The following is a 14,594-nucleotide window of genomic DNA, read 5'->3' as shown; positions in this document are numbered from 1 at the left end:
GGAAGAGAGAAAGAAGAAAAACGAATTCAAAATGAATTTCAAATGAAAAAGTTAGAATTGGCAAGTAGAAGTGCAAGACCTCCAAGTTCAAATCGATGACACCTTACATATAAGGTTAGTTTCCCCTTTTCAAGAAAAAGAAGCTGATAAATATTTCATGCAATTTGAGAAAATAAATGAAAACCTTAAATGGCCTAAGGAAAATTGGAGTCTTCTTTTACATAGTGTTTTGATTGGCAAAACTCTGGCAAACCAAATAAATTGGGAAATATATACCCCATAAGGTATAGCCCGAGGTACATCCCCATCCATATAGGGGAACTTTACATTACTAAAATTAAAATCATCTCTCCTGTCATAAACTTTGGTATGCATAATATTATTATAGATAGAGAGATGTAAATCTTAAAATGAACCATAAGTATCCGTGAGTATTAATCATCCACCAACTGACCAAAATAACTGATAATAAATATTCAGAATATCATTCAGGGGCCGTATTCACGATGCAACTAAGATAAAAAATATTTCTTAAATATCAAGGTTTTCCTTACATTCTAAAATTTTTCTTAGTTTTTTACAATTTTCATCTTAGCTTCAAGAAAAAATCTTAAGTCCTATTCACAAAACATTTTAAACTTAAGTCTGCTAAGAAATTTCTTAAAACATGCATTTTTCACTTAAAATCTAAGATAACTAGGCAGCTATCTTAACTTTCATGGAATTTCTTAAATCATAATAAATTGTATTTTTGGCCACTTTCTCTAAACAATCACTGATTTCGACTAATTGTAGAAAATGTTGGGAAATAGGTATTTTGCTGAAATTTGTTTTAAAATGTAGCTAAATATTTTTTTTTAACTGAATATGAAAATAATATTTTTTTCCGTTGGTTGCTTCATCGGGGGCATTTGCTTAACTTTTACAAATTTGATTTTGAGATGTACAAAAAACTAAGGAGAAAACTACTTTTAACATCAATAATATTAAAAATACCTTCTCCTTTCATAGATAATAATATCTAAACGTTCGAAATAAAACAAACCGCATATGTATGCCTGTCTGTAAAAAAATATAGTTTGTGTACGGAAAATGATTTATCAGCATAAACAATTGTTGTAGAATGCTCTGTAATTTAATGAAAACTTCAATAATATAACCGACTACATTTTGAAAAACTTATGTATGTCCTGGCGACCACGCTGCGAAAAAATATACTTATTTGTTAATGTATTGGCGCTTGGGATGGACGTTGTCTTCATACACTATAAATGACGCACTATTAGAAAGGGCTGACGCATATCATTGGGTCTAAGGTCAATATATGCTCGAATCCGGTAAGAAAGTTCCAAGGTCAGAATCCAGTTATAATACCGAAATTTGAAACTTTCCATACAGTCAACTTGTCACGGGTATTTTAAGCTCTCGTAAACACAGTAACATGTTTGGTACCAAAGTTGACTCCTCCTGACCTACAGTAGAAATGTATTGCAGGTTCATTTACGTACACACTCATGCCCTGTGTATTACCTGCCGTGTTCTGTTTGGATCATCGCATTTTTATTTTTCTCGCCAGACCACGATGCTCGAAGTCGTGATGATGAAAGTCGTAACTATGGTAATGAAAACATGAAATATGGACGATGAAAGTCGACAACCGAAATTATGATGGTGGGAAAACGATAATGTGTTGATGAAAACACGAAACTAACTATGATCATGGATTCGAGATTTCACCATATTGGTTTGAACATTCATCACGATGCTTTCAACTTTCTACATCGTAATTTTGTCGACATTCATCTTCGCAGTTTTCGTGATTTTAACTTCCAGGGTATGAGGTTCAGAAGAAAAGTAATGGGCCAAACGCAACACCAAAATAAAGGGATTCCAACATGGGTCAAATCATTCCATTGTATCATACCTACAGAGTTTCACTTAAAAGTTATCCTATCAACATTCGTGCATGACCTGCGCTAACCTCTAGGCTACGAAAAGTCACTTGTTTTGTGTTTCGAACTGGAGCCAATGACATACAATAAATGAAACTCGTTTACAGTACTGGTATATGTTCCGTTTACTGTGTTCCCATGATTACGAATGATTAGCGATATAATTAAATTATAACCTATAGCGTCAATCATTAAGAGGACAGATGTAACATTTAGCAAGATGCGTGTACATAAACTTTCAAAATTTTTAGTTTGCACGAACAGATGAATAAAGGCAGCTTATCAATCTTGAATGATAAATATATTTTTTAAAGTTATTCAGTAGTTGATAGAAATCCGTCATGCTGTTACTGTGCCCTGAACCTACTTCCCATTTAAGTGAAAAGGGTTCTTTGCAGGCCACATTCAAATTTTTACCAGCCTAGGTCTAATTAGTTATCTAATTAAGTCATTAGACATGTTTTTCAGTCTCCTACCACTTTGACCTTCACACGCAAAAAATGTGATCTACTGACCACAATAAATCATCCTATTAGACATTTGCGAATTAATCCGATGCCGAATCCGAATCTGACTTAGGGTATAGTCAGGGGACTTTCTCAAAACATTTAAGGGTTCAAAAGATAAAAATAATTGTTGGCTAACCTTTGAACTTTGAGCTGTTTTTGCCGATTGACTACATATTTGGCTAAACTGTTTACCATGCTTACCAATTTGTCGTCTGAATAAATGCGTCTACACATTAAACAGATCGCATACATGTGTTTATTTTTTTTATTACTATTATTATTATTTTAAGAATATTGTGCATCATGTCTCTAAGTAGTCGTCATAATAAATCAAAACTGTACACGTTTTAGTTTCTTTAAGTTAATTATGATATCTATACATTCTTAAAGTGTTGTTCATCGCATATAGAACTCGTGCTGTCACACCATTTAATTCGTAATATGTGGTAAATACACAATACACTAGTTCCATTGCAATCGAGAAATTCGATGTTAAATAAAATGAAAGATACGAATTTCATTGATAATTCTGATGTCTTTAAACAATACATATACATCAGGAGATCTAAAATACATGATGCAAGCATATAGCAAAATGCAAATCTAAGTATGGCTGAATTACTTAGCAGGAAAATGAATGACAAGATTTTTTACTCTATTTCATACCTTGTTTCCTAGAATTCTGCATTAAATAATAAAATGCCGTGTTAATTCTTTCGAACGTACGTACTTGTATAAATATATATAATCGTGAACATCGCCACATTTCCATTTTACAGCCAAAACAGGTAAGAAGTTTGTAAAAACGATATTCCTGCCAACTAATTTTAAAAACTAGCCATTACATTCAGAATAGAAGGTTTAAGCCGTTCTGCTTCTGACAAAGATGACCTCAAAGTTTTACGCTATAGATGTATATGGAAACCCTGCTCCGCTCCCTGGCGGTCACATTCTTTAATGTATCAAATCACCTGAATGAATCTGGCAGAGGCTCTCCAAAGAAACATTTCCGTGAAATCATGGTCGACATTCATTCTGCCGCATTGAGTGTACGCACGCATTGAATGTACACTATCAAACTTATGTTAAACCTAACCCTAACCTTTAGCACTATGTGCGTACATCCAATAGGGGCAATTTAATGTTGGCGATGAAGTCATATTTAAAGCAGCTTAACAGTCTTCTCAAAAGTTCCGTTATAGCTATAGACTATACGGAAACCTTCTTTGCCCCTCACGGCCATAGTTAATATAGTGAATGATCAAAAGGAATTCGGCTGACGGCAAATCAATAAAAATGTGTGCACAACAGCCATATTTAACAAGAAAATTCTGAAAGATTCGACCATTCTATAAAAGTAACATGCGGTCAGAACTTTACGTTTTGTTGAGGGTTACCCAAGGAAAATTTCTGTGAAATAGTGTTGAAAAGGGAGTCAGTAAGGAGACGAATTCTTACTTTCGGTTGCTGTCGGAACATGGATGGCCCAGAAAAGAGCCCTACAAAAAAAATTCTTGTTATGCTTCGACAAAACTGACTCTTAGGTTAAGGAGAAGATGGTCATCACAAAAAGTAAGGGGACAGATGACGGACGTACGACTGACATCTAATGATTATAGATACACCACGAGTACGACATGCGTAGGTGAACTAAATGTGGTCAGGATTATCTATAAAAGAAATTAGAAAATTAACTGTAACACGTTTTCATGTTATGCAAATTTCTTCACTGAACTTTTTAAGAAAATTAATTCTAATATGCTTGTATCTGCTAAAACACGCTTACGCTAGAATGCCCTCGTGAAATTATTACGTCTGAGTATAACCGCCCATCGTGTATAAATAGTGTTAAAGCACTCTTTTGCAATAAATTATTTCTTAAATCCTAATTACAAATGTATTTAAACATCCGTAAGAATAACAAAAGAAACAGCTGTTATTTTGCAACGCAGAATGAGTACGGTATTATGATAATATGCAGCCACAAGTTCAAAGTAACAGGATAACGCGACATAATGCCAGAAATAGGAAGAAAGATGACAACCAACCGTCCTTTTTATTTTCATGGATAATAGGCCATAGCGTCTGAGACAGAATCTTGTGTGGCTTTTTAACAGAATAATGTTAACTAAATTTCATGGTTGTATAAAACAGTTATGACCAAATAATATGATCTAGTTTAAAACCACAAGTAATTCAAGCTAAAACAGTGAATTAGATAGACCAATACTAATGTAAATTAATCCATATGAATGTTTTGAGATTATCCCTTAAAATACAGTATGAATATCGGATTACGATCTCGGATTAGGTATCGGCTTAATTCGCAAATGTCTATAAAGTTTCATCACGGTAGACAAAATTATTTTCTGGTTATTGGTCAGTAACATGATTGTTTACCAACTGACAGACTGACATAAGTAAAGCAATATGCACCTTTTCCATTGATGGGGAAGTGGGGCGTGAAGGGGGGGGGGGGGGGGTTCACAGTATAATAAATGTTTCATGCATAACTACATGTAAACTACATGTAATGTGAGCAAATTTAGCAAAATATTTCTACACAGTAAGTTTTCTTGAAACTTTTCTACTGATAACTTTCAAAGTCTCTGACTTTCCAAAGTTGATGATGTTCACCATAATATTTGCTGTATCAGGTACCACCTTTGACCCTGAACTGTGACCCTGACCCTTTGAAACACCATCTTGTTGGACAATTATATCTGCCAAATAAATGGGCTTATCGCATGTCATATTTACAGTCAGACTAATATCTGGCTTGACTTTTGACCTGTAAGTGTGACCTTGACCTTTGAGATAGAAGTCAAGGATTAGTTTGATATTTGTGGCAATTTTTCTGATAAGTATAGAAACACTTCTCAATGAATATTTTAGATTGAACAATATCTGACAGACTGACTTAATAGACTTACTAGTGAACATAGCAACAAACAGTAATTTACAACAAGCAAATGAAGTTCGTAACTGAAAGGAAACAGTGCGTTTGACTATATGATGCAGGTATTAAAATTTGAATCACTCAGCTAAAACTCATAAATTAGTTATATCTATGTCAATAATTTTGGTGTAAGCCATATTGTATTCTTGAAATTTCTTCTATTTGAATCAAGTTCTACTGCCTAAATACTGCATAAGATGTGCAGACTTTCCATTAACATAACACACTCTACACAAATGTTAATATGTCTTTAATATCAGGCTTCCACTGTTTAACTTCTTCCTGATTATTTGTTTTTTACTGGTAATTTTGAGCAGAAGTCACCTCAACATACTGAAATGTAGAAGACATCATGTAAGTTCATATATATCCAAATCATGAATAGTTAAAAATTTACATATAAAGTGAAAACCCTTAAAAACATAAACAAGAACGCCCTCACCTGACCTAGTTCTTACCCAAGATAACCTAGCATCTAATTTGGTCTAGATTTTAGGGACAAGACAATCATTTTGACCATGGTTTTTGAAAATCAGGTACTTTAGTAAGATTATTTTTTCTACTTGTGTGGGTGCATTTGCATGCTTGTGATTCTATAACGGTGCCCTACTGTTTCCTTATGTGTTGCTTGTTCGTTTTTCTATGTGATTCAGTTAGTAGTGGTTGTATGTTTATCTTTGGTACATGAGTGTCTGCGCTATCGTGGTGTACGTAGTAGTGTGACTGTTATTAATGAACGTGGCATTCCCTTTGTATATTCGTCCTTGTTCAACTTTCCCCTTCGGGTTTCTCTCCCCACCCCCCTCCACCCTCACCGGTGGTCCAATTTTGCCACTTACCATTTCCTTCTGTTCAGTACTGCTTGTATTTTTATACCAAAGTATACAAAATTTATAATTGTAGATATTGTTGCACTAAGTTTTGTGTTTACTTGTATTGTAGACAGCTTTGCTCAAAGTTTTGTGTTAACAGTGATAAAAACAAAATATCTAACTTACACACAGTAAAACCTTGAATCAACAGTCAACCAACGTGTTTCTGTCTGTGAGCTAGCATGGTTGTCTACTATGTTCCATCTGAAATATTTGATTCTATTAATTACAGAAAAGCACATACATATTAAGAATTTTAGCGGAAATTGTACTTATGCTTCACAACTTAAAGATATATTGCACTCAAATTTCATACTATGCACAAGAACTAATAGTAACATTTTGAGAATGTCAATCAATTTGTTAAGTAACAATAAGTCAATTTTGTAAAAATATGTCCCTGCTCAGTACCAAAAACACTATTTTGAAAAACCCAGTAATATTATTTGAAAAATGTCAATCTATCTGCTCAGAAGAGACCAGTGGTATCAGCATTACTGAAAACTATTCTCCATCTTGAACTGCTGTATTTGATTTCAGCAAAATACAAACCAGAATGATATTTCAGAAGAAAGAGTGACTGCTAATTTTATTATCCTCCCAATACCTTAACCATGTAACTCATTTATTTAAATACTGTTCTATATTTCTCACAGAAAGATTTTCTTAACTTTCATTTGTATACTGTTCTTCAAATACAAATTGCTGCAAGAATCCTAAAGACATTGCTTAAGAATGATATTCAATGTCGAAAACACAGAATGTTGCAAATAACTGAACTGCAAATAACACTGTACTCTCCCTACTGCACCTAGTGGCAGTACAATTTCATACTAAATAGGCTGTCTCTGCTTTGTCATTTCTGGTAAATATCACTAATTTTGGAGAAGTGTTTTTTTTTACCTCCAATATGACCTCAAAGTCCTGTTTTTTTAACAACCTGGCAAAAGAAAAATGGATTTCATTATATAAACAGCATTTAAATTTCTCACTATTGGAGCATTAATAAAATTATTTGCTGTTTTAAAATAGGTACAGAGATGGGTATTTGAATGTTGTATAAACCTATTAAATGCGAAATAATGCTTTATGTTAAAATTAGGTATATAATTATGCTGATGTAAAATATCATACACCTTATTCATAAAAATCAGTAATTCAACTCAAAGTTCCAAAGGCCAGGCACTGTTTTATAAAAGCAGGTTCAAGTCCAAGCTAAAGTTCAGAAAATCATACTAGCACTTAATGTCAGTATTTTTCAATGATTCTAGCGTACTAGTTTGTTTAACATAACAGAAATATCATCTAACTTTAACAAACAAACCTCAGTGATGACTTTAGGAGTCTGGAAATGACATATGCCCTTCTTATTCCGATCAAAGAGCTATCAGACAGTTTCATTGTTTGAATAAGCAGCCAATTGTACCTGCTCAAGATGTGACCTAAAATAAAAGTTAAAGTATTTCATGTTCTTTAGTTCAGCATTTGCAATACAACGACAACAACAACATAAGTGCTGCCTGTTTGAATTTACATGGAATATCTATCTAGTAAACATTATAGATCTGGCGGGTGGAACTTAAATATAAATTATGAACAAAGTATTTAAGCTAAGAAGATATGCAAATAGCAGAAAACTTACTTCATAACAAATTATTCCGGATTATCCTTCCAGTTTCCTGTTTCCGCCAAACTTGAGACGCTTGTTGATGACGTACTAACGGTACTGATAGACGCTTTCTTGAAAAATTCTATTTTTAGACATAACACCGGCGTTCTCAGATAGAACATGCAATGAATGCCCCTGTTCATATAAAATTTCCTGTCAATGCCTTTAATAGTTATTTCATTTTTATGCATTCACTGAAACTTCAATTAACAATATATCGGTAAAATAACTTACCCCTAGTTCATTAAAACTCAAAACAGTAAAATATGTCCAGACTTTTCTTGGAAGGCGATCTAATATTGAATGCTGGCGTTCAAATCAAGCGTTCCGATCGTACACAGAACACTTGTACTAAACATCGGTGTTCAGAGTATAACACGTGGTGTTCCAAAATTGAATACAGATGAACGCGTCCGGTGTTCTCTCCATTTACAGTGTGGCTAAAGGGTCAACAGAGAGATCAGAAAGAGCAGCCGAAATCTAGTTCATAGTTACACGCAACAAACCGTGTGGCAGACATACAAAGTAATCTATATATAGATGTCACTGACCTTCATATTATGATCTTCACCTTAATCTAAATACCTCAACACCTTTTATCATAACCCCGGGGCATGTTTTGCTTTTTATTATGGGGGCAAGGGACAGTAAATTTGAAAACTCCACAACTCTGTGCTGATACCAGTGCGAAAAAAAAATCATAAAAAATCCAATTTCGACAAATTCAAGGCAATTATTGAGCGAATGTCCTGCATACACATAGCACTTCATTATGTGACATTTTCAGTCTGCCGATTCTGTTGCTTCTGTGATAAAAACGAGTAAAATGCAGGTTTCAGGACACTAAATTTTTACACAAAAATGGCCCAAAATGCACACCTTGCGCGACCTGTACCGTATTATCTGCAAATGACTGACCTGAAACACATGCATACTTTTAAAGCATGTGTCCAGACGAAAATAATAGTGGGAAGAAAAGTGTCTCATGACCGTTTACTTTTTCCGCAACTTTGAGCTGAAGCTGGATGGATGGATGACTGTTTCCAATTCGTCTGACTTCCGTTACCTCAGGTAAAGTTTTAGACCCGGCCGTCTACATGAAGCTAGGAAAATCGATACATGCACATATTTATTTTACACAATAATCACTCGTACGCAGGAATCCTTAGTTCTATACATATCATAAATAACCAGTTGAATATATATGCCTGTAAAGTGCATATGTCTATTTTATTTAAAAAACGTACCCGGGCCAAATGCGAAACTGGCCCCTGCCACTTTAAGATTTTTCTTTTTATGACCAAAAGCGGATTTTACTTGTTCTGAACTTTAATACCTCTTTTGCGAATATAACCACACAAAAATATTTTAGTAGCATGAAAAGATATCTGTAAGTGAGCGTCTAAACTAGCCTACCCCTCTCGCGCAAAATGAGCCAAAATTTACAATTTGTCGCTACGAGACCAATGACGTAAAATACGTCCGTTTTTATCATTTTCTGGCGTAATTCAACGTATTCTATCAGTAAAAATGAAATAAAGTCATATTCGCATCATTTTGCAAAAATAAAATGCCCCCACCCCCTATTTGCCTATTTTATGGGGTCCCCACCCTCCAAGCATCCCCCTGATTGATGGAATGCAGAGCTGATTGGCTAAATATGCGCTACGTGGGTTAAGAATAATGAAAACGGTGTTTTTACACTGTTAATAGTGGTAGAATTTTGAAAAATCGTCTGTGCAGATATTGACTTTCAAACCTTGATGTATCCTCACCGTAACATTTTTGAGCCGCTGTGCCGTCATTTAGCGTTTTAAGTCCCCAGAAAGTTTAAAATCTCAATCTAGAGGTTCTAAACTACCTAAAACTGCGCAAAATCAAGAGATTTTCCGAAATTTAATTTTGGCCGAACCACTTATGGGGGCAAGGGACGGTAAATTTGAACTCCACAACTCTGCGCTGATATCAGTGCGAAAAAAAATCATAAAAATCCAATTTAGACAAATTCAAGGCAATTATTGAGCGAATGTCTTGCATACACATAGCACTTCGTTATGTGACATTTTCAGTCTGCCGATTCTGTTGCTTCTGTGATAAAAACGAGTAAAACGCAGGTTTCAGGTCACTAAATTTTTACACAAAAATGACCCAAAATGCCTCATGACTGTTTACTTTTTCCGCAACTTTGAGCTGAAGCTGGATGGATGGATGACTGTTTCCAATTCGTCTGACTTCCGTTACCTCAGGTAAAGTTTTAGACCCGGCCGTCTACATGGAGCTAGGAAAATCGATACATGCACATATTTATTTTACACAATAATCACTCGTACGCAGGAATCCTTAGTTCTATACACATCATAAATAACCAGTTAAATATATATGCCTGTAAAGTGCATATGTCTATTTTATTTAAAAACGTACCCGGGGCCAAATGCGAAACCGGCCCCTGCCACTTAAACACAGCTTCTTGTTTGATTGAATGTAGGTACCTCTGGATAATATTTTAACATTCGACTCGCAAATTCATTAAGTTTACACTATATCGCGCGAGGATTTGTAAAGATACTTTAAATTCGTCATAGATAACACTTTGGCTATAAATGCTTATTTAGTAGTCTTCTATTTTCGCCTGAGAATCGTTTGGACAAAATATTTTCCGTTGTAAAATATTTGTAGTACTACTTTTCAAAAAAATATATACGCAATACAAGCTATTTACTTTAAGTTAGCATTACTAAAATATTGAAAATACGTTTGTACTGTATACGGAAAACGTTTTATCGGTCTTTTCTATTTGAAAATTACACTGCTGACGTATCATGTTAATAAATAAAAATGACTATATTTCATAACATATAATGTACTTTGCAAGTAGATAGTTACTTGATAATCAGCTTTGCTACACATTGTGAATTATAATATCTGTTTCTTTCTGTATAGCCAAACTAGTCTGTTATATCCATTATAGATTATATCTGTTTCTTCTTAAATAAAAATACGATATAACCACTGTCTCGTATTTTGAAGACTCACACAATTATATATTAATATATAAATTTTTAGCCATATGCAATAAAGAATTGATATAATGCAACATTTTAAGTAAATTGTTTTCGGAGCGCCTGAGACAGCCGTAATTTATTACAGCGGAAGCACTGCGTCTATGTTAACAGCCAAATTCCCGAATATTTTTAATTAAATACAGATGTTGTCAGATACAGTCAGTATGAAAATAGAAATATTTTATTTAAACATGCTTACTCTTTACGTTATTTGACAAATGTACCTGAATGCAGATGAAGAATATAAAAAAAAAAACTTTAAAGGGCTAAACATTTTTGTTGGAATATTTATTTTTCTATTTTTGCGCGGCTTAGATTATCCAAGCCTGCTAAAATTCTCGAGTCATATATAACATCAAAGACCAGGATACTATGATAATAACTAATATTATATTTCATAAACGAAAGAAACTTACTTATTTGATGAATAGATATGTTCTGTAATTTAAGTAATATTTGTATTGTTCTAAATAGAAAAATATATGGCACACGGTCACTGTTATGTAATATTACAAATACATTTCATACATTCTCATTCATTAAAACAAGGAAGTAAAAAATACTTCTTGCCGCTGAAAATCAATCAGCATTTACCCCAGTAATGGTGAAACAATATATGTAGCAAGATTCTGTTCTTGCTGATACAAATGTGCCAAAAAATCTAAAATCTTCTCTGTTTCTGTCAGTATTGTATTTCATAATCACTAAAATTATCAAACTTCTTTTAAAATATTTGAATTATTATTATTGCCATGGCAAAATCTTGCCATGGCAAACTTACCATGGTAAAATTTTGCCATGGCAGAATCTTGCCATGGCAAAGTTGCCATGGCAAAATTGCCTTGGCAGAAACTTGCCATGGCAGAACCTTGCCATGGCAAAATTGCCATGGCAGAATCTTGCCATGGCCAGTTTTTGCCATGGCAAAATAAAAAAAACTGAGTTATCGATATGAAACAACATATTTCTACCAATACATTCGTTTGGAAATAGTTAAAATCACTTTTTGAGAAAAATGAAAAAAAAAATTGCCATGGCAATTTTGCCATGGCAAAATCATGAATTTTCTTGCCATGGCAAAATAATTTTGCCATGGCAACACATTTTGCCATGGCAAAAGACCGATTTGCCATGGCAAAACCGCTTTTGCCATGGCAAATGTAATTTTCTCGTACTGATTAACAAAAAACTAGTAATGATATCATATCAAAACATACTAACTTTAAAATAGGTGGGTTAATGTAACAATTTAAGGCAATTTTCATTTTTGTAAAGCGCGTATAAATATGGGCTGAATTTGCCAAATACCGGCGTGGCAAAAAGAAACCGGCGGCTATTTACAGTGAATATGTAAACACAACATACATGTAAATGTTTGCGTTTTTTTAAATATAGTGCAATTGCTTAAAAATTTAATTGTGGCTGAAGCTTAACATGAACATATTTATTTGACTTGTTCAGTCAAATTGAATATAACTGATCAGATGAGGATTTTCTAGATTAAAATTTACATGTTATAATAAAATATCTTACTAGTAAAAATTGAGCATAGCACATCTTTAAATATGTTATCATGGTCCTACAATCAACTCTTGATTTGACAATTCAACTTAAAATCTCTAGCATGGAGAAACTAAATTGCAATTGTCAGTATTGATGCAACATTCTGTTCTACTTCCGGTAACTCCTAAACTTGTAAATATGTCAGTTTAAGTATTATGTTTTCATATTAAAATATGGAGACATTTACATCGGCTATTTATAACTTGACTACAACATGAAGTAAAAGATAATGAAAATCAAGCTTTGTCAAGTATTGCTGTTGAGTGAAAGTATAAAACTCCCAGTTTGCATGTTTTACTTCAGCATCTCAAAATTTTCCAGACTGATTAGTATCAAACCTTCACCTCCCCCCACCTCCAAAAAATAAATAAAACATCTGTAACAGGTATATATATTTATTTTATTTAGATCTCATCGGCATGACATAAGTATACACAATATATTAAAAGAAAACCACAATAAAAAAACATGTATATGCATTGCCGCCACTGTAGCGGAGTTATAAGAGATCATTTATGTTATATTCATAATTCAACATTTACCAATGAATTTACATAAAATCACTTATCTAAAATCATAATGTACAAATCTCTAGAACGTAAATTTATCATATTGTCTGATCTCAAATGTATTAAAGTACACAGAGATGATGTCCAAATAATTGTCAATGCATCAAGTTATCTAATCCAGTGCAACTTGAATCAATTTTAGAAGGCAAACTTTCGTTCTTTTATCTAAGATCACATAGTCCAGCATACTAAAATTACTATACATGGGCTGAGTCTAGCGGAACCCAACCACAAGACGACTCCAACCAGCAAAGACACAGAGCAAATCAGCCTTACCAAAGCCCAGCCCGACCTGGACACACTCTATTTGCTATTCAGCCAGTAAAGAGATACTGAGATGCCAGGCAAACAGTATGAATCCCGAACAGACCACACCCCAGCGCAAGCCAATCCGCACCCCAACAAACCGCAGTCGTGCTATGGTTGGTTTTTACCTGACACTGCTCAAGTCACAACTTTACAATAAAACATATACCAAGTAATTATTATACACTTAAGTGTTAATGTGAGAAATAGAGTTACCTCTTTTCTCTATGATATTGTAACAGGTCTTGGAAGTAAAATTTACAATTGCTTCCTGATGTAGTAAGATCATCAATTTTTCAGTACATGACAAAGTCTCAAATCCAATAATCAACTGTTCTGCTTTATCAAGAAGTGGATTTCTTGGCTCTGTGTACAACGGACACTCCAAAATTACATGTTTTTCATTCTCAGCAATATTAAAAGTCCCAATGTTTTGGCAGTAAATACAATGTCTTTGTTCAAATGAAACATTGTTATAACAACCTATTTCAACATTAATCGGAGCTGTACCTATTCTTAACTTGGCGATTGCACCCCTATGGGCTCTATTTAAAACAGTTTTACAATATGGTTCAGTTTCAAAATTTTCTTTTAAACATCTATAAAATCCAAGTTTGTTTCTACCATCTCCTCTACGAGCATTCACTCTATCAGCTTCTGATCTCCATGTTGCAATATATTCTTCTAGCAATTTAGGCAAAAGAGCTTGACAAATAAGATGTTTGCTTGAGTACAAATCAGTATTAAAGTAATGTGTCAAATCATACTTTGTGAACAAAATTTCTACTTAATAATTCCAGTTCTTACAATTTCTACCTCTAACATTATGTGCCCATGTAAAAACCGTTTTATTCAATCTTTCATCAGACATATTAACAAATCTAGACCACTGATTGACAATAGCTTTCTTATTTTTATATATCATAGGACTCCAACCAATGTCGATATTCACTGCAGCATTTGGTGTGTACTTGCAAACATTTAAAAAGTACCGTGCTGCTCCATGTTGAACTGCAATAATACAACTATACTCATCATTAGCCCAAATAGAAGCTCCATATGTTATAATTGGAACAATTGTAGAAACACATAACTTGGTGAATGCCTGATATGGAAAACCGCCGATTGACTTT

At 33.8% G+C, this 14,594-nt stretch overlaps 1 protein-coding gene across 1 annotated transcript in view; it reads left to right on the top strand.

Annotated features, from left to right (window-relative positions):
* The window catches only part of LOC128553177 (uncharacterized), a gene marked incomplete at its 3' end in the record, with an annotated part of 60,790 nt that extends 47,213 nt beyond the window's left edge, over positions 1-13,577 (top strand). Inside the window, exon 3 of the mRNA XM_053534297.1 lies at positions 13,374-13,577. Coding sequence (XP_053390272.1) covers positions 13,374-13,577 — 204 coding nt within the window. The remainder of the gene's footprint in view (positions 1-13,373) is intronic.
* Positions 13,578-14,594: the final 1,017 nt, after the last annotated feature.

Source organism: Mercenaria mercenaria, unplaced genomic scaffold (assembly GCF_021730395.1).
Source record: "Mercenaria mercenaria strain notata unplaced genomic scaffold, MADL_Memer_1 contig_3559, whole genome shotgun sequence".
Classification (NCBI taxonomy): domain Eukaryota; kingdom Metazoa; phylum Mollusca; class Bivalvia; order Venerida; family Veneridae; genus Mercenaria; species Mercenaria mercenaria.
Note: the sequence above shows the minus strand (reverse complement) of the source record. Positions and strands in the feature narration are given on the sequence as shown.